Source organism: Oncorhynchus masou, chromosome 22, assembly GCF_036934945.1.
Source record: "Oncorhynchus masou masou isolate Uvic2021 chromosome 22, UVic_Omas_1.1, whole genome shotgun sequence".
NCBI classification, from domain to species: domain Eukaryota; kingdom Metazoa; phylum Chordata; class Actinopteri; order Salmoniformes; family Salmonidae; genus Oncorhynchus; species Oncorhynchus masou.
This window is the reverse complement of record NC_088233.1, coordinates 30793556-30821145: the sequence shown is the minus strand read 5'-3', so window position 1 is coordinate 30821145 and position 27590 is coordinate 30793556. Positions and strand designations below refer to the sequence as shown.

The window sequence follows — 27590 nt, the reverse complement described above, 5'->3', positions numbered from 1 at the left end:
ACAAGGGATTCTATGTCTATACCCCTGATCTAGTTCAGATTCTGTTTCTACATACAGTGGCATGTGGAAGTATTCACCTCCATTAGCATTTTTCCTATTTTGTTGCCTTACAACCTGGAATTAAAAATTTTTTTTTTTGGGGGGGGGTTGTATCATTTCATTTACACAACATGCCTACCACTTTGAAGATGCTAAATATTTTTTATTGTGAACAAACAAGAAGACAAAAAAAATAGAAAACACTTGAGCGTGCATAACTATTTACCACCCCCCCCCCCCAAGTCAATACTTTGTAGAGCCAACTTTTGCAGCAATTACAGCTGCAAGTCTCTTGGTGTATGTCTCTATAATCTTGGCACATCTAGCCACTAGGATTTTTGCCCAATCTTCATGATAAAACTGCTCCAGCTCCTTCAAGTTGGATGGGTTCTGCTGGTGTACAGTAATCTTTAAGACACACCACAGATTCTCAATTGGATTGAGGTCTGGGCTTTGACTAGTCCATTCCAAGACATTAAATATTTTCCCTTAAACCACTCGAGTGTTACTTTAGTAGTATGCTTCAGGTCATTGTCCTGCTGGAAGGTGAACCTACAACCCCTGGAAGGTGAACCTACCTACAACCTACAACCCCAGTCTCAAATCTCTGGAAGACTGAAACAGGTTCCCCTCAAGAATTTCCCTGTATTTAGAGCCATCCATCATTCCTTCAATTCTGACCAGTTTCCTAGTCCCTGTCGATGAAAAACATCCCCACAGCATGATGCTGCCACCACCATGCTTCACTGTGGGTTAGGGTTAGGGTTGGTGTTCTCGGGGGTGTTGAGAGGTGTTGAGTTTGCGCCAGACATAGAGTTTTCCTTGATGGCCAAAAAGCTACATTTTAGTCTCATCTGACCAGAAAGGTGGTGCCGCTTGCTTGGTGGTGCCCCTTAGTGGTGTTGCAGACTCTGGGGCCTTTTAGAACAGGTGTATATATACTGAGATCATGTGACAGATCATGTGACACTTAGATTGCACACAGGTGGACTTTATTTAAATAATGATGTGATTGCTCCGGATCTTATTTCGGGGCTTCATAGCAAAGTGTTGAATACATATGCACGCACCATTTTCCCCTTTTTATTTTTATTTTATTTTTTGAAACAAGTTATTTCCTTCATTTTGCTTCAACAATTTTGACTATTTTGTGTATGTCCATTACATGAAATCCAAATAAAAATACATTTAATTTATAGGTTGTAATGCAACAAAATAGGACAAATGCCACGGGGAGTGAATACTTCTGCAAGGCGCTGTATCTAGTCAAGTGGATCTATTTCTACGTCCCTAATCTAGTTCAGGTTTCTATATCTTTGTGTCAGGACTCATTCTATGGGGTGTGTTTCTACGTGTTCAGACAGGTTTGGTTCTATGGTCTATGGTTCTACATTGTTGTTCTGTTGTTCTCTGGTCTATCTGTTGTGTTTCCAGGTCTGTGTTCTGGCAGAGTCCTGGCAGACAGACAGTACCTCTATGCTTCAGAGCTGGGCTGAGGGGGAGACTGACACACGTCTTCAGTAGGAGAGCTGTCTGCTGTACCGCTAAACCAGGAAACACACAGACAGACAAACAGCAGAGAGGTTAGTACAGACAGAGAGGGAGAGAGATGAACAGGGACGGAATGAGAAGGAAAAAGAGAGAATAGCGAAAGAGAAAGAGAGAAGTTAACAAATCATTCTGGCGTATTTAGTGTGAGGGTGAGAGTTAGAACAACGTCAAGTCCAAGTCCTTTAGGAAGACAAGACAGCCCTGTGATCAGTGGCTAGACTGAGTACCGTGCTGCAGAAGGGCAAATGGTATGTGTAGGTTGGAGGTTATAAAGAGGGTATAAAGAGAAGCAGAGCTGAAGATGCTTTGATAGGATGCAGAATGGTAATACAGGAGCCAGAGCTTCTAACCTTTACCCTTTAACCCAGAGGGTTAAAGGCCCAAAAGGAGCAGGATCCTGAGTGCCTGGTCTTCATCCCCAAACACGTTAGAACTCACTCTGCCAATGATGTACTGGTGTGTGTATGTGTATGTAGTTTGTGTGTGTATCGGTTGTGTGAATGAGTGTCGTACCCGCTCTGCCAGTTGAGGATGTGTTGTGGGCTGCTGGGGGGTATGGGGGTGGAAGCCTGTTCACTGGAGGGAGTCACACTCCTCTGGCTGTGAGGGGACGCTGCTATACAGAGAGACACACAGTTATACACAGTTACACACAGTCATACACACACACACACACACACACACACACACGCGCACAAAAACAAAAGTCGGTGGTCAGGGGCTGCGGAATCCCAGCTATGCCTCAGATAGGGGGCTTAAAGTGGGGGTGTGGCCACTGTGACAAACAGGCTCCTTAACAGAGACCCCTCTCCTTCACACACAGGCCTTGTTGGCGCAGTCGGCAGCGCATCAGTCTCATCATCTGATTGTAAATAATAGGAAATGTAACATCTATCCTTAACACTGCCTGAGCAAACCCAGTCAAAACTCCAAACTTAGCTTTGAACATAAACTATGTCTGTGTAACCTAATGTAGCTGGTGTAAAATAAAATGAAAACTGTCAGGAGAGAGCCTCTGCTGCACTATTCAACCAATCCAGAAAAGGCTGTGGAGGAGTTATGAGGCCATATCACATTGTTAATGTCCAAAAGCGGAAGTCATGTCACAAGTGGAAGCTGTGTTGTTGCGACCCCGCTGAGGGTGATGAGTGTGTGGTGTGTTGTCACCCACCTGGCGATCCCTTGGCGAGCGTCCTCACCCTGTTGCCTCGTCCGTGTCCCAGAGTGCCTTGCAACGAGCCGCTGTCTGACGCATTGGAGCCACAGTGACTCCTCTCCTTTAGACTGCCCGATGAGCGCTGGTACCAACACCTCAGCTCGTCCGACACCACTGCCCTCCCCCTCCTCCCCCCTCTCGCCCCAGTGAGGGAGTCCGTACGATCTGGGAGCGGGACGGGGTGAGTCTGCTGCTCCCCTCTCCCCCCTCCTCGCCCCCCCAGGTCTCCTTGTAGAGCCCCCCGGCTGTGTAGGAGCTGGAGGTTTTGAACTGGGCCTTGACGCTGTAGTGGCCCTCCTGGTCACTCTCCAGGCTGCGCACCACCACCGGGTTGGGGCTGCCCTCTACGTACAGGGGGTACTCTTTAATCCGGTACTGGGACGAGGGCTGGCTCTGGCTGTGGAGGTACACCCCATGCTGCCCTGACCCAGTCCCTGCCACCCCCGTACCACCGCACCCTGAACCATTCTTGGCTGCAAGGTTGGGCATGGAGCCAGAGTTAGAGGAACCAAGGTGACCTGCAGACCTGGAGAGAGAGAGGATATACACATTAAACATAGAACATGTCACAGAGATCCTCCAAGGATTGCTGAACAAGTCCAAAGTAAATCCCTGGACACACCCAGATCTGCTGTACTAACCTGTGCCTCTGCCTCTGTCTCTGCCTGGCTTTGGAGGGGGAGTCCTCTCCCAGGGTGGAGTAGTTAGGGTTGGAGCCTGGCGCTCCCCCAGGGTAGTAGTGTTCTGAGCTGCTCTGGGAGGTACAGGACGAACAGTCATCCAGCGGGTCTGAGCCGTTGGAGCTGCGTGTCCTTGGGGCCAGGAAGAAGTCTGGGCTGCCCAGGGCTCCCAGGGTGTCTGTGTGAGTGTGTGTGTCGGGGTCGGAGGCCAGCAGCTTGCCCTGAGATTCCAGGCTGGAGCTGCGGTTCCTAAAGTGCTGAACCAGACTGTGCAGACGGGTGGGACTGATGTCCACAGACCTGGTGAAAGGAGGGAGAGATGGAGGGAGGGAGATAGAGAGAGAGATTTTCCAGTATAGTTGTGGCTTTGATCTAGTGAGGTGACCGTAGTGTGGCGATTGTCTGTAGGTTATTCTAAAGTTATCTTGCGGTTACCTGGTGGAGTGTACATATTGAGGGGTCCTGGTCCTCAGGTCAGGGGTAGAGGGCATGCTGGACTGGGCGCTCCAGTGAGGAAGGCTCCTGATGGGGCTACTCTGCAGAGAGTTACTGCCTCCTGGCTCCCCACAAGTACCAGAGCTGGGGAACCGCCTGTGACTGGCAGGGAGAGAGAGAGCACTTAGAAAACCTTAACATTACTATTGCTATTTTCTAATCATTCTACAATCGTTAAACCAACTATCACATGCCCCATCACCCCAGTATAGATCTATCGTCATGGCAACAGAGTTGACCTCTCACCTGGAGTGTGAGGAGCGTTTTTTTACCCTCTCGTAGGGTTCGTCCAGCGAGGACTCACTCCACATCTTGGGTTTGATGGGGGACTTGTCGTATTCGGAGCGAGAGTAGTGCAGGTGCCTAAGGCCTTCTAGGGACTGGGGAGGAGGGGGCCGGCTGTGGGAGGGAGGCCGGGGAGGGAGGCCCTTTTGTGGAGATGCTGCCGGAGAGAAGGTGGGGGTCCCTGTCACCTGGGGGTCATCTGAGACAGAGAAAGAGGAATGGAGGGATTGGTTAGATTGAAAACTGATTAGACCCCATTAGAAGGTTGATGATGTCACCTTTAGATTTATTCCACTGTGAGGTTCGCACAGAGAGAAAGAGGTAAACATCCCGTTGTCTAGGACCAGAGTGTCCGACAGAGAGAGAGAGAGAGAGAGAGAGGGAGAGAGAGAGACAGAGTGAGAGAGGGAGAGAGACAGAGAGAGAGAGGGAGAGAGACAGAGAGAGAGAGAGAGAGAGAGAGGGAGAGAGAGAGGGAGAGAGAGAGGTAAACATACTGTCGTCTAGGACCAGAGCGTCAGACAGAGAGAGAGAGAGAGAGAGGGAGAGAGAGACAGAGAGAGAGAGGGAGAGAGACAGAGAGAGAGAGGGAGAGAGACAGAAAGAGAGAGGGAGAGAGAGAGAGGGGTAAACATACCGTCGTCTAGGACCAGAGCGTCCGACAGAGAGAGAGAGAGAGAAAGGAGAGAGACAGAGAGAGAGAGGGAGAGAGACAGAGAGAGAGAGAGGGAGAGAGAGAGAGGGGTAAACATACCGTCGTCTAGGACCAGAGCGTCAGACAGAGAGCTGTCCTCTGAGCCGATGTTGGCCTCTGTGGTAGAGAACAGAGGAAAACACTCTTACTATGGCATTGGTTGGGGTTAGGTAGGTGTGTTTAAATTCATGTTTATGAGCACTTCTTGCCGTGTGTGTGTCTGTGTGAGTGTGTTTGAGTGTGTGTGTATGTATGGTGTATGTGAATTTTTGATGTTGTGTATGTGTGCCTGGTCTCACCCTGTTTGTTACGCGCTGTGGTTCGTATAAGCGATTCTCTCAGCATGTGTGTAGTCTCACCCTCTATGATAAGCGAAGCGCGTTGCGTGGGTTTCTTCCCAGAGCGGACACGGTGTTCGTTGATGGCATTCTCTATCTCCTGGAGTTTCCTCAGTGCGTTCAGGTACGACGTCTTCCTCTGTTTCCTCAGCTTCTTACTGCTCACGTGCGGATCGCCGGCCAACCGCCTCGCAGCCTCCGTGATCTGTGATTGGATGGCAAACTCCCTCTCTAGACGCTCTAGCTCTTCCTCCTGGTGAGAAGGAGTGAGAGAGAGCGAGAGATGCAAGGGTTAGGAATTGTGACACACGTGTACACACAAACACATAACTGTGTGCACAAAGAGAAACAAACACACACAAGCTATGACACACTCAGACATGAGTAACTCCCGTCCACGTCCACCTGTAGTAACCTAAAGCATGTTCCCAGGCCTGGAAAAACACAATGAAGAAATCATCTATCTTCCTTCCTACCCCTTTATTTCCTAGTCCTGTCTCGTCTCCCTTGAGAACCCCTAAAACACCCCCAGCTCACCTCAACTCAGAACCCCCCTCTACTCCACCCTAACCCTCACATCAGAAACGCCCTCTACTCCCCCCTAACCCTCACCTCAGCTCAGAACCCCCCTACCCCCCTAACCCTCAGCTCAGAACCCCCCCTACTCCCCTAACCCTCAGCTCAGAACCCACCCCCACTCCCCCTAACCCTCACCTCAGAACCCCCTTACTCCCCCTAACCCTCACCTCAGCTCAGAACCCCCCTACCCCCCAACTCAGAACCCCCTCCCCCAACTCCCCCTAACCCTCACCTCAGAACTCCCCCCACCCACTCCCCCTAACCCTCAGCTCAGACCCCCCACTCCCCCTTAAACCTCATCTCACCTCAGAAAATAGAACAGTAGGCCTGTTTCACACATGCACGCAGGCACTCGCGCACACACTTCCCTTAGGAGAGAGAGTGGTGATGTATTGGGTTAGGTCAACACCTCCCAAGACTACCTAGTGAGAGGAATCCCTCTCACTAACAATCTCTACATCCCAGAATGACCTCTGTGTGTCTGTGTGTGTGTGTGTGCGTGTGTGTTCTGAGGTAACAAGGATTGACTACTGTACAATCTGAGACATCGTTCTGCCTGCCTGGCGGTTTCCTAATACTTTACCACTGGATCAGTTTCAATGCATACAATCCAAGACACACACACACACACACACACACACACACACACACACACACACACACACACACACACACACACACACACACACACACACACACACACACACACACACACACACACACACACACACACACACACACACACATGCGTGCACACAAACACGTACGCTCGCTTGCACACACTTTCTTTCTCTCCCACTATAACCGCTTCCTGTGGTAAGGAACAGACAGGCTATTTTTAGTCAGCCCTGTAGCAGTGGAAAATATATTACGGCACAAATAGAAGAACAGGGAGAAAGAGGGATTGAGGATGACTTCAAACCAGATCTAAGACGTTCCAGACTGCTGGTTTAGTCACTGCCCCAGTTACTCTTCTGCTTCAACCAATCATCTAGGATCAGTTCTCCATCCCCAAGTCTTAACCATATCTATTACATCACTCCAGGTTCATGAGGAAGTGTATCTATACTGGGAGACAAATACAACTCCTCCCATTTACTTGAACTGTATGGAACCTCTGGAAACAGTTGGCTCTCATGTGGATTTACAGAAGTACCAGTTTGAGTGTATTCTCTGACCTCTCTTTTCGGCTTGATCTTGTGTTCGTCCAGTTTGAAGGCGGGGCCAATCTTCCTCCTGACTGTCGGAGGCTCCTCCCCTGGATCTAATGGATACTCCTTAGGAAGCTTCCCTGTCAACTCCTAGAGAGAGAGGGACAGAAATACATTATATTGATCATTAATCATTGATGTGTGTGTGTGTCTATGTGTGTGAGTGTACATGTAGTGTACAGTGCCTTGCGAAAGTATTCGGCCCCCTTGAACTTTGCGACGTTTTGCCACATTTCAGGCTTCAAACATAAAGATATAAAACTGTTTTTTTGTGAAGAATCAACAACAAGTGGGACACAATCATGAAGTGGAACGACATTTATTGGATATTTCAAACTTTTTTAACAAATCAAAAACTGAAAAATTGGGCGTGCAAAATTATTCAGCCCCCTTAAGTTAATACTTTGTAGCGCCACCTTTTGGTGCGATTACTGATATGTTTGTGTCTGTGTGTGTGTTCGTGCATGTGTGTGTCTTACCGCCTCTCTGATACAGATGTCCTTGAGTTCCTCTAGTCTTTGTCTGAGTGTCTCCTCCAGAGCCTCCTGTCTGGCCCTCAGTGCTGCCAGCATGTCTTTCTTAGCTGTCTGAGAACTGTCCGACTCCTGGGAACCTTCACACACAGATCAGAGATGCAGTCAGAACACACACACAGATCAGAGATGCAGTCAGAACACACACACAGATCAGAGATGCAGTCAGAACACACACACAGATCAGAGATGCAGTCAGAACACACACACAGATCAGAGATGCAGTCAGAACACACACACAGATCAGAGATGCAGTCAGAACACACACACAGATCAGAGATGCAGTCAGAACACACACACAGATCAGAGATGCAGTCAGAACACACACACAGATCAGAGATGCAGTCAGAACACACACACAGAAATGCAGTCAGAACACACACACAGATCAGAGATGCAGTCAGAACACACACACAGATCAGAGATGCAGTCAGAACACACACACAGATCAGAGATGCAGTCAGAACACACACACAGATCAGAGATGCAGTCAGAACACACACACAGATCAGAGATGCAGTCAGAACACACACACAGATCAGAGATGCAGTCAGAACACACACACAGATCAGAGATGCAGTCAGAACACACACACAGATCAGAGATGCAGTCAGAACACACACACAGATCAGAGATGCAGTCAGAACACACACACAGATCAGAGATGCAGTCAGAACACACACACACATAACAGACCAAGAACTGAACACAGATCAGAGATGCAGTCAGAACACACACACACATAACAGACCAAGAACTGAACACAGATCAGAGATGCAGTCAGAACACACACACAGATCAGAGATGCAGTCAGAACACACACACACATAACAGACCAAGAACTGAACACAGATCAGAGATGCAGTCAGAACACACACACAGATCAGAGATGCAGTCAGAACACACACACAGATCAGAGATGCAGTCAGAACACACACACAGATAACAGACCAAGAACTGAACACGGACCAGAGATGCAGTCAGAACACACACACAGATAACAGACCAAGAACTGAACACGGACCAGAGATGCAGTCAGAACACACACACAGATAACAGACCAAGAAATGAACACGGACCAGAGATGCAGTCAGAACACACACACAGATAACAGACCAAGAACTGAACACGGACCAGAGATGCAGTCAGAACACACACACAGATAACAGACCAAGAACTGAACACGGACCAGAGATGCAGTCAGAACACACACACACATAACAGACCAAGAACTGAACACGGACCAGAGATGCAGTCAGAACACACACACACATAACAGACCAAGAACTGAACACGGACCAGAGATGCAGTCAGAACACACACACACATAACAGACCAAGAACTGAACACGGACCAGAGATGCAGTCAGAACACACACACATAACAGACCAAGAACTGAACACGGACCAGAGATGCAGTCAGAACACACACACACATAACAGACCAAGAACTGAACACAGATCAGAGATGCAGTCAGAACACACACACACATAACAGACCAAGAACTGAACACGGACCAGAGCGTAGAACACTGCCAGAAACAAGCTTACTGTAACGTTACTGTGTGGAGCACACATATACATACACCCAAATACAGCACTGACAACACTGGAGCCCAACACAATGGCATTGTCTGACCCAGACCTCCAGAGAGAAACAAGGAGAGGGTGAAGGACGGGGGAGGGGGCGAAGGCACCTGCCGACAGCTCAGGGTGTTTACCGGGAAGTGAGTGGAACGCTTCGATAAGGAGGTCTAAGACTGTGTGTGGTGGGGAGGGTGTGTGCATGTGTATGTGTGTGAGTGGGATGGGGAAGCCGAGGACACAGTCTGTGACGCACAGTCTCCAACCTTGCAGGCACAACATCGTGCCAGCCTCTCCCTCCCCATCAAACGCACGCACGCACACACGCACACACGCACACACGCACACACACACACACACACACACACACACACACACACACACACACACACACACACACACACACACACACACACACACACACACACACACACACACACACACACACACACACACACACACACACACACACTCCCTGTCACTGCTCAAATACACTAACAGTCACCCTGTTAGAAGTTAGCCTGGTCTAGGGTCAGGAGCTAAGATGTGAACCAGTACTGCCACACTAACTGCACTGCAGAGAAATTAATACAGAATGTCTACACTGCTGAAAATTGTAGAGAGAATGTGAAGGAGACACATAAAGATGACATCACTACTCAGTGACATCATTCTGTTGCCAGGCAGAGATGGTAAGCACAGCGGCGTGTCATCAGATGGACGACTACAGATGCTACCGTACCTGTAGACTTCTAGTCATTGCGCTAATGCTAGTAAGGATTGGCTTCAGAATCTACTTCCAACTTCCTTCATACTGCATGTAGAGACATTAACATAGTATCCATGAGTTTATCTGACTCTGGGGAAGCAGAAAAACGTCAGAAGTGCCAGTATCCCTTTAACACACACACACTTGCCTGAGGAGAGAGAGTAGTGATGTATTGAGTTGGGTCAACATCTCCCGAGACTATCTAAGCCTGGAGGAATCAATCCGTCTCACTAACAATCTCTACATCCCACTGCCAGAATAACCTCTGTGTGTCTGTGTGTGTGTGTGTGTGTGTGTGTGTGTGTGTGTGTGTGTGTTCTGAGGTAACAAGGATTGACTAGTGTACAATCTGAGACATCTTTCTGCCTGCCTGGCGATTTCCTAATACTTTACCACTGGATCAGTTTCAATGCATACAATCCAAGACACACACACACACACACACACACACACACACACACACACACACACACACACACACACACACACACACACACACACACACGCGTACACAAACACATGTACGCTCGCTTGGAGACGAGGTTGAGAGCGAGAACAGACTGTGTGAGTAGAAATATGTAAGTGACTGAGTGTGTTTATGAGATTGTGTGTGTGTTTTTTTTCTCTATATATTTTTTATTTCACCTTTATTTAACCAGGTAAGCTAGTTGAGAACAAGTTCTCATTTGCAACTGCGACCTGGCCAAGATAAAGCGTAGCAATTCGACACATACAACAACACAGAGTTACACATGGAATAAACAAAACATACAGTCAATAATACAGTAGAACAAAAGAAAACAAAAAGTCTTTATACAGTGAGTGCAAATGAGGTAAGTTAAGGAAATAAATAGGCCATGGTGGCGAAGTAATTACAATATAGCAATTAAACACTGGAATGGTAGATCGGCAGAAGATGAATATGCAGGTAGAGATACTGGGGTGCAAAGGAGAAAAATAAATAAATACATAAATACCAGTATGGGGATGAGGTAGGTAGATGGGCTGTTTACAGATGGGCTATGTACAGGTGCAGTGATCTGTAAGCTGCTCTGACAGCTGGTGCTTAAAGCTAGTGAGGGAGATGTGAGTCTCCAGCTTCAGAGATTATTGCAATTCATTCCAGTCATGGGCAGCAGAGAACTGAAAGGAAAGACGACCAAAGGCTGTGGGGGTGACCAGTGAGATATACCTGCTGGAGCGCGTGCTACGAATGGGTGCTGCTATGGTGACCAGTGAGCTGAGATAAGGCGGGGCATTACATAGCAGAGACTTGTAGATAACCTGTAGCCAGTGGGTTTGGCGACGAGTATGAAGCGAGGGCCAGCCAACGAGAGCGTACAGGTCGCAATGGTGGGTAGTGTATGGGGCTTTGGTGACAAAACGGATGGCACTGTGATAGACTGCATCCAGTTTGTTGAGTAGAGTGCTGGAGGCTATTTTATAGATGACATCACCGAAGTCGAGGATCGGTAGGATGGTCAGTTTTACGAGGGTATGTTTGGCAGCATGAGTGAAGGATGCTTTGTTGCGATATAGGAAGCCGATTCTAGATTTAATTTTGTATTGGAGATGCTTAATGTGAGTCTGGAAGGAGAGTTTACAGTCTAACCAGACACCCAGGTATTTGTAGTTGTCCACGTATTCTAAGTCAGAGCCGTCCAGAGTAGTGATGTTGGACGGTCGAGCAGGTGCGGGCAGTGATCGATTGAATAGCATGCATTATGTTCTACTTGCTTTTAAGAGCATTTGGAGGCCATGGAAGGAGAGTTGTATGGTGTTGAAGCTCGTCTGGAGGTTAGTTAACACAGTGTCCAAGGATGGGCCAGAAGTATACAGAATGGTGTCGTCTGCGTAGAGGTGGATCAGAGAATCACCAGCAGCAAGAGCAACATCATTGATGTATACAGAAAAGAGAGTCGGCCCGAGAATTGAACCCTGTGGCACACCCATAGAGGCTGTCAGAGGTCCGGACAACAGGCCCTCCGATTTGACACACTGAACTCTATCAGAGAAGTAGGTGGTAAACCAGGCGAGGCAATCATTTGAGAAACCAAGGCTGTCGAGTCTGCCAATAAGAATGTTGTGATTGACAGAGTCGAAAGCCTTGGCCAGGTCGATAAATACTGCTGCACAGTAAAGTCTCTTATCAATGGCGGTTATGATGTCGTTTAGAACCTTGAGTGTGGCTGAGGTGCACCCATGACCAGCTCGGAAACCAGATTGCATAGCGGAGAAGGTTTGGTGGGATTCGAAATAGTCAGTAATCTGTTTGTTAACTTGGCTTTCGAAGACCTTAGAAAGACAGGGTAGGATAGATATAGGTCTGTAGCAGTTTGGGTATAGAGTGTCACCCCCTTTGAAGAGGGGTTGCATATCCCGGGGGCTATTCGATGCTAATGCAGAACGCCACATGATGTTTTTGTGCTGGTCAAGGGCAGACAGGTCCGGAGTGAACCAAGGACTATATCTATTCCTAGTTCTACATTTTTTGAGAGGGGCATGCTTATTTAAGATGGTGAGGAAGGCACTTTAAATAGCCAGGAATCATCTACTGCCGGGATGAGGTCAATGTCATTCAAGGATATCCCGGCCAGGTCGATTAGAAAGGCCTGCTCGCAGAAGTGTTTCAGGGAGCGTTTGAGGGGTGGTCATTTGGTCGCAGACCCATTACGGATGCAGGCAATGAGGCAGTGATCGCTGAGATCTTGATTGAAAACAGCAGAGGTGTATTTGGGCAGTGAGTTAGTTAGAATGACATCTATGAGGGTGCCTGTGTTTACTGATTTGGGGTTGTACCTGGTAGGTTCATTGATAATTTGTGTGAGATTGAGGGCATCAAGTTTAGATTGTAGGATGGCCGGTGGTGTTAAGCATGTCCCAATTTAGGTCACCTAGTGTGTGTGTGTGTGTAAGAGCGGGGATAAAAACACTGAATGGAGAGGGTGAGAGGACAAGACAGAGAGAAGAGTAATATAGAGATACTGTAGCTGAGAAACAGCAAGACACAAAGTGAGGAAGAGAGAGAGTGGCAGATCCAGAGAAACATGGGACAGGAGAAATAGTACACATCCACACACATGCATGTGCAATCACAGACACATACACACACAAATGTACTCAAAATGTAATATGATATTCTCAAAGTATAATATTATGAATTTAGTTAGGAATATCGTTGGATCAAAGAAAGGCTTGCTGTGTGGCTTAATTTCCTGTTACAAAACGAATACGTTACATTGTGACAACCAAACCCATACTATGTGACTTCCAACGCCGCTGGTTGTCACAAGTAGAAAGAGTGTGTTTGATGGCTAATAACTCCATGTTCGATATGAGGATAAAAAGCATCCCCATTTCAACACAAGACCTTGGTCTTTCTCCTGATATTGAAAAGAGTCCTGTACGATATACTGGTGCTGAGAAATACACACAAGAGTAAAAAGTGTGACAACCAACCCTGGTCTCCCTTAATTGATTTCATAAGGTGTCAGCTGTGTGTGGAAATGACCTTTGCACATACATGCACACACACAGTTGGCAGTATGTGTGTACCGCTCTTTTCTCTCTCACTCTAAACTACTAGCACTTTCACTAAACATTAGTTGACCTTGCCTATGCCTTTCACACTTCCACAATGTTGGTGGAAACGGCCTTTGGGAAAACATCAAGGGTTTCTGTCCTGACGTTTAAAGGTAGATTCACAGCCCTGTCCTCTCTAACTCGGTTCCCACAGACCTCTGCCCTGGCCTAGATAGGGGATGGAGGGGGGGTTACCACTGTCTCCTCCCACAGATCTCTTTCTAACCACATGACCTCCCTCTACACAGAGAGTCATTGTCCAAGAGACCAGGACAAAGCTGCCCCCCCTCTCCACTACATCCCTCTCTTATCCTCTCTTCCATCTATCCCCCTCTCTTCTACCACACTACATATAGAGGCCAGGGCCTCAACATTATGGGGTGGAGTGTAGGGTAAGGGTACTGCAGGCCACAGACAAAAGCAGCCACACACAGAGAGACTTACCTGAGGAGAGCAGACTGCCAGAGCTGCCGCTGATGATCTTGCCCTTGCTGCCCATGTTGGCCAGTTTAGATGTCTTCAGAGTGCCAGTCTCCGTCAGGTCGATGGCTATCTCACTGAGGCTACGAGCCGCATGGATCTTAGACTGCACACGCACACACAGGTGGAGATATTATATCTTCTAAATCAAAATCCTCTATTTCTGCTTGCTTCTACTGATATGGTGATGCTATACCACACTCTAGAACTACACACACTCTAGTCTCCAACACTCATCCTAGAATCCCATACTCATTCTACAACCTCCCCAGTGATTCTGTGATACCTTGCTCTGCTTGCGGTCCAGGTAGAACTGGTGTTGGCTGATGGCCATGGCCCAGATAGACTTAATGAGAGCAGGGCAGGCGTACCAGGTGTGGACAGCTATACCACTGTGGCCAAATGTCCTTCTGGTCACCGACGCCCTACAGTAGAGACGGACACAAGGCCTCCTTATACACACTGAATACACACAGTAAATTAAAGAACATACACACGCGCACGTACACACACACCCCAACGGCCTATAGCAGGGCCTGACGCAAGGGACAACACGCTTATTCTAGAAAAGAAAGAGGCTATGTCTACTAGTGATGTTCAGCAGTACCACACACGTTGACTCCCATGACATGATTTACTCTACAGTGTTTATACAGAAAGTTAGCTGTATCTCTACTAACTACTGCCTCCAATAAAACAGCTCTCTCTTCTCTCTGCCCGTCTCTCTCCTTTTCTCTCATCTCTCTCTCTCTGCCCGTCTCTCTCCTTTTCTCTCATCTCTCTCTCTCTGCCCGTCTCTCTCCTTTTCTCTCTGCCTGTCTCTCTCCTTTTCTCTCATCTCTCTCTCTCTCTGCCCGTCTCTCTCCTTTTCTCTCATCTCTCTCTCTCTGCCCGTCTCTCTCCTTTTCTCTCATCTCTCTCTCTCTCTGCCCGTCTCTCTCCTTTTCTCTCATCTCTCTCTCTCTGCCCGTCTCTCTCCTTTTCTCTCTGCCTGTCTCTCTCCTTTTCTCTCGTCTCTCTCTCTCCTCGCCTCTCTCTCTCTTTCTCGTTCATCTCTCGTTCATCTCTCTCTTATATATTATCAGGGCAGATGGAAAAGGGTCCTCTCTACTACAGAGTTACTTTCTGATACAACCCCCCCCGCACACACACACACACACACACACACACACACACACACACACACACACACACACACACACACACACACACACACACACACACACACACACACACACACACACACACACACACACACACACACACACACACACACACACACAGAGAGGTGATATAGATTTACCTCCTGGGGTCATGAACTTCCACTGAGAACTTCTTCTCTCTGAAGTAGAGGTTCTCCAGCTGACGCCATTGGAACACCTGAGGATGCACACACACACACACACACGCACACACGCACGCACACACACACTTTTGAACTGAAAGAGGCTCACAGACTTCAAACTGAGATACAAACAGACACAGAAGCTTGAGAAGGCAGAAACACACTCCCGGCTGGATATGACTTCCCTGTACATCCACTGAGAGTTAGGATTGGTTTTGCAACACCCCAAAAACAGAAAGAATAGGAGAGGAGTGAGGAGGAGGAGTGAAGAGAGGAGAGAGGGAGGAGAGGAAAGAGGGAGGACATGAGGTAAGGGTCTCTGATCAGATCCAGACCCAGCGGGCTCGTCCAGAACTCTTCCCCCAGCTGAATGACCTCACCCCCTTGAGAGAGGGAGGGGGGAGGTTTTTTCTTCCCTTCTTTCCCATCCTCTTTACGAACCATCAGCTCCTCTTTAAATAAAACCAAGCCCCGCTGGGTGAGAAAGTCTCCTCCATGTGTGTGTGTGTGTGTGTGTGTGTGTGTGTGCGTGTGTGTTAAATCCTCCCCAGGTGCAGGGGAACAGAAAGTTCTGAGTCGGAGGGTGTTTACCAGCTGTAGGCAAGTGAGCGAGTGTGTGTGTTTGGGAGAGTGTGAGAGTGTGTGTGAAGTAAAGTTTCCTCCTCTCCTGTAGCCAGGCTAAGACCCTCCCCCCTCCCTCCACCCTGACCCCTCCTCTCTCCCTCGAGGAGTACGCTTCCTGCTCTGGGCTCTGTGGCTGGGAAAGGGAGGGAGGGTGAGTGGGGAGAGGATTACTGTGGCCTCACCAAACATAGCACGTTTGCTTTGTTTAGTCAGCCAGCCAGCCCAACTCTTCAGACACACAAACATATAAACTGCCTGACGAGGTCTGTCTCTCGTTACACAGAGAGCAGAGACACCCGCAGTTACTGTTACACTGGAGACACTACAGCACTAGCAGCTGGGAACTGGGAAACACACACATAGAGACACACAAGCAGCACACACCAACAATGGTGGTGGTAGAGATGCAAAGGTAGTGAGATGGTTTAAGAAACGCTTAACACACGAACTCTGTACAGAACAACAGGAGAAAACAAAGTTAACTGGCAGGGTGAGGGAGGACAGGGAGAGAGGAGGACAGAGAGAGGAAGAAGAAGACGAGGGGGCACAGCCCGGGAATCATAACAGCCTGGGAAAAGAATGGAGAGAGATGGATAAGAGGAACAGAGGAGAGGAGGGGGATCTGATGGAGAAAAAACAAATGTATAAACACAGCGTTGGGACTAAGAGTGTGTGTGAGCGTGTTACTGTATGTAACTAAGAGTGTGTGTGAGCGTGTGTGTGCGTGTACGTGTGAGATAATCTGTGCAGTTATGCTCGGTGAACTGTACACTCAATGGAGTTGGAACACTTAATGGAGCATGGTGCTAAGAATAGGAGAGAGAGAGGGTGTACGTGTGTGATTACAGATAGGGAGAGTGTGTGCAACAGCTTTCCAGCAAGAGAGTGCTTGACACACACATGCTCCCTCGTAACTAGGTTGGAGGGTGGCCCCATCTTATGAACTCAACACTGGCAACACTGACACTAGTGTCACATCAGACAACACTGGCGATAGTGTCACATCAGACAACACTGGCTCTAGTGTCACATCAGACAACACTGGCTCTAGTGTCACATCAGACAACACTGGCTCTAGTGTCACATCAGACAACACTGGCTCTAGTGTCACATCAGACAACACTGGCTCTAGTGTCACATCAGACAACACTGGCTCTAGTGTCACATCAGGCAACACTGGCTCTAGTGTCACATCAGGCAACACTGGCTCTAGTGTCACATCAGGCAACACTGGCTCTAGTGTCACATCAGACAACACTGGCACTAGTGTCACATCAGACAACACTGGCTCTAGTGTCACATCAGGCAACACTGGCGATAGTGTCACATCAGACAACACTGGCTCTAGTGTCACATCAGGCAACACAGGCTCTAGTGTCACATCAGGCAACACTGGCTCTAGTGTCACATCAGAAAACACTGGTTCTAGTGTCACATCAGACAACACTGGCGATAGTGTCACATCAGACAACACTGGCTCTAGTGTCACATCAGACAATACTGGCTCTAGTGTCACATCAGACAATACTGGCACTAGTGTCACATACATCCCAGTAGCTGTTATGGTATTCAACTAGTGTGATCAGGTTTGTTAGTGCAGGGAATAGACTGAAGCCTACACACCCTGTGTGCTGCCACAAACCATCGCTTTAAACTCCCCTCATATCAGGCTTTAGTTATCAGTCAATGGACCATAGAACGTTACTGCAGACCACAGTCACACTTTCCAGGAAGGCTACTTCAACATGTACAGCACATCACAATGAGAAATTCAACGAGAAAGGAGTTATGGGTTGTTATTATGATAACTAACAAATGAAAGGAGTTATATAAGTGATGTGGTGTATATATTAACAGCTTTAGAGAAACTTTGAATAATCTGAACAACAATATCAGATACAGACATGGTGACACTTTCCACACAGCACTGAGAATGGCAAAGGGTGTCCACTGTTAGGCCAGTGTGTGTGTGTGTGTGTGTGTGTGTGTGTGTGTGTGTGTGTGTGTGTGTGTGTGTGTGTGATGTGCGCGCGTGTGTGTGCGTGTGCGTGTACAAAGAAAAGATCAGAACTGAGAAAGCTTGAAGTCCCTAGGGGATACCCATGGGATTGTATGAAGAATAGAATGGTCTATAATGACTCAGTAATACTGGAGAGAAGCATTACATCCCCTTCCCTCTCCCTGATTCCCTTCCCTGTCCCCCCCCTCAGAAAGGTGGAGGGCAGTTAGGGTGGGGGCTTTACATGTTTCCAGGTTGTTCTTTTGTCACTATGGAGACCTGCCCATGGCTTCCTGTTGTTTTTCAGCACTGTTTCATACCTTCATATACTTCTCTGACCCGGTAACACACGAGCTAGCAGAGACATAGGCTTAATCTCTATCAAGAAAATCTAAATCAGCATCTGCCTCAGTCACTCACAAACCATAAAGTGTCTCACAACTCACTAACAAGGCATTTTTACTGGTTGTGGTTTAGCTGTAACTCTCTCTCTCTCTCTGTGTGTGTGTGTGTGTGTGTATGTGTGTGTGTGTGTGTGTGTGTGTGTGTGTGTTTGCGTGCGTGTGTGTGTGTGTGCATGTGTGTGCGTGCGTGTGTAAGGGGAAGTGGGGTTAGGGGTAAAGTATTTAAACTACCCCAAATAAACAGTCAGAAAGCCTTACAGTGGTGGTCTAGTCACGACAGGATGTACACTGGTAAAAATGAACTGATAAAAATGCAGCTGCCACACACACAGACAACATATTCCTAAGGTAAAACTCAAAACAAAAACAGTCTAAACTAAACATTGAAAACCGTGTTTGACATAATGATAGTATAACCTAATGCCCAAGCTTAATACACAGCTTTTGACTGGGTCTCAACCTTCATTGAAACCAACGCTGGAGTTATGAAAGACAGTTAGGGGGTCAAAGACGGTTATGAAAGACAGTTATTAAAGACGGTTATGAAAGACAGTTATTAAAGACGGTTATTAAAGACGGTTATGAAAGACAGTTATTAAAGACGGTTATTAAAGACGGTTATTAAAGATGGTTATGAAAGACGGTTATTAAAGACGGTTATGAAAGACAGTTATTAAAGACGGTTATGAAAGACGGTTATTAAATACCGTTATTAAAGACGGTTATGAAAGACAGTTATTAAAGACGGTTATGAAAGACGGTTATGAAAGACCGTTATTAAAGACCGTTATTAAAGACGGTTATGAAAGACAGTTATTAAAGACGGTTATTAAAGACGGTTATTAAAGACAGTTATTAAAGACGGTTATTAAAGACAGTTATTAAAGACGGTTATGAAAGACGGTTATTAAAGACCGTTATTAAAGACGGTTATGAAAGACAGTTATTAAAGACAGTTATGAAAGACGGTTATGAAAGACGGTTATTAAAGACGGTTATTAAAGACGGTTATGAAAGACAGTTATGAAAGACAGTTATTAAAGACGGTTATGAAAGACGGTTATTAAAGACTGTTATTAAAGACGGTTATGAAAGACGGTTATTAAAGACGGTTATTAAAGACGTTTATGAAAGACAGTTATTAAAGACGGTTATGAAAGACGGTTATGAAAGACGGTTATTAAAGACGGTTATGAAAGACAGTTATTAAAGACGGTTATTAAAGACGGTTATGAAAGACGGTTATGAAAGACGGTTATGAAAGACGGTTATTAAAGATGGTTATGAAAGACAGTTATTAAAGACGGTTATTAAAGACTGTTATTAAAGACAGTTATTAAAGACGGTTATGAAAGACGGTTATTAAAGACGGTTATGAAAGACAGTTATTAAAGACGGTTATTAAAGACGTTTATGAAAGACAGTTATTAAAGACGGTTATGAAAGACGGTTATGAAAGACGGTTATTAAAGACGGTTATGAAAGACAGTTATTAAAGACGGTTATTAAAGACGGTTATGAAAGACGGTTATTAAAGACGGTTATGAAAGATGGTTATTAAAGACGGTTATTAAAGACGGTTATGAAAGACGGTTATGAAAGACGGTTATGAAAGACGGTTATGAAAGAAGGTTATTAAAGACGGTTATTAAAGACGGTTATGAAAGACAGTTATTAAAGACGGTTATTAAAGACGGTTATTAAAGACGGTTATGAAAGACGGTTATGAAAGACGGTTATTAAAGACGGTTATGAAAGACAGTTATTAAAGACGGTTATTAAAGACTGTTATTAAAGACAGTTATTAAAGACGGTTATGAAAGACGGTTATTAAAGACGGTTATGAAAGACAGTTATGAAAGACGGTTATTAAAGACCGTTATTAAAGACGGTTATGAAAGACAGTTATTAAAGACGGTTATTAAAGACGGTTATTAAAGACGGTTATGAAAGACGGTTATTAAAGATGGTTATGAAAGACGGTTATTAAAGACCGTTATTAAAGACGGTTATTAAAGACGGTTATGAAAGACAGTTATTAAAGACGGTTATTAAAGACGGTTATGAAAGACGGTTATGAAAGAAGGTTATTAAAGACAGTTATTAAAGACGGTTATGAAAGACAGTTATTAAAGACGGTTATTAAAGACAGTTATGAAAGACAGTTATGAAAGACAGTTATTAAAGCCGGTTATGAAAGATGGTTATTAAAGACCGTTATTAAAGACGGTTATGAAAGACGGTTATGAAAGACAGTTATTAAAGACGGTTATTAAAGACGGTTATTAAAGACCGTTATTAAAGACGGTTATTAAAGACAGTTATTAAAGACTGTTATTAAAGACGGTTATTAAAGACGGTTATTAAAGACATTAATAGTCATCTTTAAAGTGCCCTCCCTCTCTCTGTGTTTTCAGGGTGCTGCATGTGTAGATAACATTAGTATGCTGATGAGAAGCCAGAACATGAAAACCTGAACCTCCCTTCATTGCTCCTCCCCTCCAAACCCTTGGAACACATTCACTCTATTGTAGTACAGACCACTTTCAACCTGGCATGACCCACTACCTTTCAATGTGTGTGTGTGTGTGTGTGTGTGTGTATGTGTGTGTTTAAGTCTACAAATGGGGAGATATGGGGAGAAAACATCCTTCCAATAATGAAGGATCCAAGAGAGCCATTGTTCCTAAAGAGCACCTTTCTACCTGATACTAACATTGGAATCTCAAACCACCAAATAATTATGTGACCTAGAATAGGAGACTAGGCCAGCATTCCCATTCTGTCCCTGTGGTGATGTAACCTAGGAAACCTCAGGCTCTGGGACTATTATGGGATAGAGCAGGAATGTGGGGAGAACAGTGGGGAGACATTTAGACTGGAATGTGCAAACACACACACACACACACACACACACACACACACACACACACACACACACACACACACACACACACACACACACACACACACACACACACACACACTAGAACAGGACTGAGGGGTCAGAGTACACATGTGGGAGTGTGTGAGTGTCGGTTCATCCAGCCAGAAGGAATGATACTAGTCTTTTCCAGGGTCAAAGGTGAGAGGCTTTAACAGACTACAGGTTAACTGATGGGAGGACAGTGTTACATCTTTCTGAAAGTCAGACATAATGGAGTGAGAGGGAGAGAACGAGAATGAAAGTCTTACCTTCCTGGGCTTGACCTTGTCCTGGTAGTCATACTGGAAGATTCCTTTATAACTCAGGCCCAGCCACCACGGGATGCCCTGTTTATCCTGCCACAGAGATAGGATACACACATCAGAGCGTGTGTGTGTGTGTGTGTATTTCATAGTCCCCCAAAGCCAACCCCAGGACAGAGAGACTGTAAGTGATTTAGGTTGTACCTTAACAGTGTAGTAATGTACTCCATACGTAGGCAGAGACTCAACGATGCTCATATAACTGAGACAGACAGAGACATCAGTCAGAGAGTTCACAGTGTTCAACTTCACATCAACTACGGAACAGAGAGCGTCATAAAAACACACACACTCACACACATACGGATACATACGCAGTAGACACCCAGCATGTGTGAGAGATGAACACACACAGCTCAAGAGGGAGAGAACATGAGACACATAAGAAACACACACACCCTTCCCCTCTCCAGTCTTACTTGACTATGGCCTGCCCTCTGGACTGTCCGTTCAGCTTCTTGTAGTGTTCTATCACCCGGTCCTCACTGGAACAGAAAACATACACAACATTTAATCAATCACACATATCAACCAGGCAGCCAGGTCGGGCAAACAGGAGGTAGTGTTTGATGGCCCTGGTCAACTGGGCCAATAAGACAGGCTGGGACTCACCAGTATGCCAGAGATGGGTGTTCCTTCAGGGCCTGAGTCGGCAGAGCTGGAAGCTTCTTCAGGTCTGACCTCGTCACGTCGTTACTGTGACACACACAGAAACACACACGTCATTACTGTGAACACACACTGATTTCAAACTGCCAAGAGGTGGTGGAGACAGATTGGCATAAGCGATATAAACCAATCCAAGGGTGTCTCCAATGGTGTGTTGTTTATCTACTTCAATGAGGTATTGACTTCCCAAAGAATAAACTATGGCTGGGGGGCCAGAGTTTGTAACTGACAGGGTGGGGAAACTAATGCTGCCCTGCTGTGTTTCAGGGGGACTGATGAGACAGTCCACAGCTGGGAACAGCTGCAGATAGAGAGAGAGAGAGTGTGAGAGGGAGTGCGTGAGAGAGAGAGAGAGAGAGAGAGAGAGAGAGAGAGAGAGAGAGAGAGAGAGAGAAAGAGAGAGAGAGCGAGAGAGAGATCGTTACAATACTGTATATAGACATAATATGACATTTGAAATGTCTTTATTCTTTTGGAACTTTTGCAAGTGTAATGTTCACTGATAATTTTTATTGTTTATTTCACTTTTGTTTATTATCTTCTTCATTTGCTTTGGCAGAGAGGTGGAGCAGAGAGAGAGAGGGGAAGAGATAGCGAGACCCCAGACTTCAGACTCTCAGTCTTAAACCCCTCTGTAATCCCCTAAACCTCCCAGCCCCCTGAGACTGAGGGAAAGGCCTGGAAAAAGGAAAGCCAACACTGGAAATATAATAACCCATACAATACCTGATCTCCCACATGAAAAAATACTACAGTTTACTATAGAATACTACAGTACTTAATATATCATTCTGTAGTAAACTATAGTATACTGTAGAATGCTATACAACACATGTGTAGTACTTACTATAGAATTTAGTAGTATACTATTAGTACTATAGCACATACTACATTATACTAAAGTCCGCAAAAACACTACATTGAATACTATGGTATTTAACCATAATACTATAGTATTTTTTCATGTGGGCGAGAGCAATGGTCCTCAATCCCAACCTTTACCACCTGATCTGGACGCCACAGCCCCAGCAGCCTTCACCAGGAATGGACGGGCAACCAGTAACATAAACGCTTACAATGTTAGTGTAATATATAGCGTAATAAGTTACACATTCCAGAGTTGTGGGATGCCATGTTTATTTATGTTCCCTGTGAGGATGAGGAAATGGGATCAAAGGTGAATGCTGTTTGACTCTCTTATTTACACTGGCCTGGCCACTGGCCTAGTGGTTAGAGCATTGGGCCAGTAACTGAAAGGTTGCTGGATTAAATCCCTGAGCTGACAAGGCAACAATCTGTAGTTCTGTCCCTGAGCAAGGCAATTAACCCACTAAATGCAGAAGATGCGTTCAGTTGTACAACTGACTAGTTACGCCCTCCACGCTCACACACTGACAAAGAATCCTTATCCTGTACTGCTCTAAGTTATACGACCATAGCTGTGTTCGAATACCCATACTAACATACTGTATTCTACATACTTATTGAGTATATACTATTAGTTCATTTTAGTATACTGTAAATGAACGGTATCCTTTCAGTTGAGCATGCTAACGCTTCGCCTGTCTACCAGAAGTTGATGCTGTTGCTATGCAACCTCTTGCTAGCTTGTTAGCATAACAAATTACTAGCTAGACATTTTATGATTTTGGGTGTGTTTGTAAATTGAACCTGGAGTGCGCTCTGGGTGTTGGTAAATTCAGAGCGTTGGCAGATTGTCCGTTGGTAAATTCAGAGCGCACACTGCCAGTGTCAATGTACGCTCTGGCCGAGGAGTAGGGTTGATCCGAGTGTTCTGACCTCCCAATGGCAGTCAAGCACCCAAGCTAACTGGCTAACGTTGGCTAGCTTGCGAGCTACTTCCAGACACTAATGAGAGAACACCTCACTCTGACCATTTTACTCGCCCTTGCAAGAGCTGGTAAGGTTGTTTTCATGTTATCCACAGTGTTGGTGACTGTAACTGTGCTGCTGGCAACAATTGAATCATGCATTTTGCCAACGTTTTCTGACACAGGCCATATTCAACTGGGTTGAGCGTTCGTAAATCATCAGCTATTCTGCGCTCTGGCACACTCAGACGAGAGAGCTCTGGAATCGGAGTAGATAGCCGGAGAGAATTAACAATGACCCTTAAGAATGCACAATGACTATTCCACTTAGTGAAGCTAAGAATGACATATAGTTAATATACTGGCAAGTTCGATGTATTAGTAGCCAACTAACATTAGGTAGCTAGTTAAATTACCAGTACATACTGCTGTAATGATATGGTGTGGTTTGTAAAAATAGCGTAGCTAACAATTTGTCAGCCAACATAACATGTAGCGTAAATTATTTGAAAAGTTATTACTTTTTTACATTGCACAACATTTTCTTAACATTTGTCATAATTAGTTAAAGGAATGAAATTCTGCCATTTTCAATCAGAAAACGTTGTGAAGCCACAACCATTTTCTGAAGAATTGTATTATGGGCCCTAAAAGCACAGAAGAAGTGTCCACTGCTTGTATACTTTGTATTTTGGCGAGTTTAGTACGACATCCAGGAACTTTTGGCATACAAACTATATCCATACTATGACCAATAAGCAAAGTACATAGTCAATTTATGTTACAAATAGTATGGTTCGTGTGGTTAGTATTCGAACACAGCTCATATGTTCCTTTAACCATGAAGACATCCAATGCATCTTTATTCTAAGGAACATAGTAGCATGATTACCAGCATTGCAAACAACCATTTACACAATAGCGGGTTACACAATGAAGCAGAAAACATACTGCACTACATGGCATTTTGTAAACGACATCTCAAGCCTGCCTAAATGTAAGCTAGCACCTCTCTACACCATAAAACTGCAAATCAATAGAGGATAAGTTGTTTTAGGGGGCAGAAGCCTCATCATGTGAGCTGGGAAGCTGAGGTCTTAACTACCCTGGCCTTCGTCTCACCCTGTTTCACTGCTCTGTTCTTAATTGGTTAGGAGTCATGCACTGTGGAGCCCTGTCACTCACTCACTCACTCACTCACTCACTCACTCACTCACTCACTCACTCACTCACTCACTCACTCACACACACAAAGAAATATGCTCCAGTGACCCTCCCTAAAGTCAGACTCTTCAGTCTGGATGGAGTGAGTGAATCGGGAGACTGGAGATGAGAGAAGAGATTGAGAGGGATAGAGCGATGGAGGACAGGCAGACAAAGGCAGGTCCTGTGAGAGGAGAGGGAGGGGCATTTCAGCTAATTTGTTTCACAGCTCTGAGGGGCACAGAGGGCCCATGACAGACCCCCTACATGGGCGCTATTGTTCTCCTGTCACACACACACACACACACACACACACACACACACACACACACACACACACACACACACACACACACACACACACACACACACACACACACACACACACACACACACACACACACACCTATCCCACCCTCCCCTTTCCCAAAAGTCAAACAAACATGTGGGCCACCAGCTCTCTACTCCCCACTGAGACAGGGACAATAGGTCTGAGGCTGCTGGATATTAGTTATTATAGAGTATATTCTACATATACAGCTTACTGTAGTATAAATACATAATAACTGTTCTTACCTGGTGAAGTCACCTTTAGCCTCCTGGATAGAAAAGAGAAAGAGAGTGGTTAGATTTATGCAGTATTATGGAGGGGCAAAAAATGGCTTTTGTGGGTTAAGTAGTGTGTGTGTGTGTGTGTGTGTGTGTGTGTGTGTGTGTGTGTGTGTGTGTGTGTGTGTGTGTGTGTGTGTGTGTGTGTGTGTGTGTGTGTGTGTGCGTGCGTGCGTGCGTGTGTGTGTGTGTGTGTGTGCGTGCGTGCGTGCGTGTGTGTGTGTGTGTGTGTGTGCGCACAGGCATATGTGTGCAGGCAGGTGAGAGTAGGGTCAAGTCTCCTGCGGTGAAATCAGAGAGAAACGTTATCCTTCCATCTGGAGCAAAACCTCTAGAGACCAAGAGATACCTGACACCTCTGCACCTGCATACACACACACACACACACACACACACACACACACACACACACACACACACACACACACACACACACACACACACACACACACACACACACACACACACACACACACACACACACACACACACACAACAGAGTGTGCGCACACACACACACACAATAGCACACACACAATAGCACACACACACGTACACGTACACACACACACACACTCCATAGTCTTTGTGTTAGCTGGATCTGTGGTAATGGGCTGACCTAGACTGAGGGGGAACCCTACACACTATCTGCCCAATATACATACTCACTCCCTGGAACTAGGCATGGGAGACCATTCCAAAAATAATCCATGTCTGATTCTTCAAATGTAAGTTAATTTGGCCAACTCCTCTGCCATGTTCATGTCATGATAAAGATGATGAACCAATGGGGAGAGTCAGAATAGATCTGGGACCAAGCTAGAGAAACAATCCTTCTAACATATAGAAGAATTAGAGAAAAGACAGCTCACTATTTCAGCAGATTGGAAAGTAAGTAATGTGGTGTGTGTCAGGAAGCAGATTAAGGACTTCGACTTACCTGTAGGATATAGGAGGCAAGCTCAAAAACCACCTCACTGTCCACCTCAATGAGCTCCTTGGAGAAAGAGAGAGAGAGAAACAGAGAGAGAGAGACAGGGAGAGAAAGAGGGAGAGAGAGACAAAGAGAGGGAGAGAGAGAGAGAGAGAGGGAGAGAGAGAGGGAGAGAGACAGAGAGAGAGAGAGAGAGAGAGAGAGAGAGAGAGAGAGGGAGAGAGACAGAAAGAGAGAGAGACACCGAGAAAGAGACACCGAGAGAGAAACAGAGAGAGAGAGAGACAGATAGAGAGAGACAGAGAAAGAGGGAGAGAGAGAGTGAGAGATAGGGAGAGAAAGACAGAGAGAGAGAGAGAGGGGGAGAGCGAGAGGACAGCATGAGATAACGGTTATTCTGTGACTTGCACAGCTAATATACCCAATCCAATGTATCCATTACATTTCCTATGTGGGGAGCTGTGAGGGGCACATTTTCATCAGATTAACACTATGACCATGATGTTATGATGTACCTACTCTACTACAGTTTTTTACAATCACTTTGGCACTAATTTCGGAATAAAAAAAAAAAACTCTTACACTTTTTCCAATTTCTTGGATACAATACACATAAAGCTAAGATCATTTGTTCATTGAATTAAAATCACTTGTTCAAAATGACATAACTTAATATCAAAGTATTAC

At 45.8% G+C, this 27590-nt stretch overlaps 1 protein-coding gene across 1 annotated transcript in view; it reads right to left on the bottom strand.

Moving 5' to 3' along the window:
- Positions 1 to 27590, bottom strand: part of LOC135509311 (FERM domain-containing protein 4A-like) — a 106276-nt gene that overhangs the window by 12050 nt on the left and 66636 nt on the right. The window contains 19 exon segments of the mRNA XM_064929854.1: positions 2104 to 2206; positions 2762 to 2935; positions 2938 to 3332; positions 3448 to 3786; positions 3922 to 4083; positions 4228 to 4465; positions 5021 to 5077; positions 5320 to 5551; positions 7056 to 7178; positions 7568 to 7701; positions 14000 to 14141; positions 14322 to 14460; positions 15339 to 15415; positions 21603 to 21689; positions 21801 to 21858; positions 22076 to 22141; positions 22269 to 22352; positions 25937 to 25959; positions 26910 to 26966. Of these exon segments, the coding sequence (XP_064785926.1) occupies positions 2104 to 2206; positions 2762 to 2935; positions 2938 to 3332; positions 3448 to 3786; positions 3922 to 4083; positions 4228 to 4465; positions 5021 to 5077; positions 5320 to 5551; positions 7056 to 7178; positions 7568 to 7701; positions 14000 to 14141; positions 14322 to 14460; positions 15339 to 15415; positions 21603 to 21689; positions 21801 to 21858; positions 22076 to 22141; positions 22269 to 22352; positions 25937 to 25959; positions 26910 to 26966 (2690 nt within the window).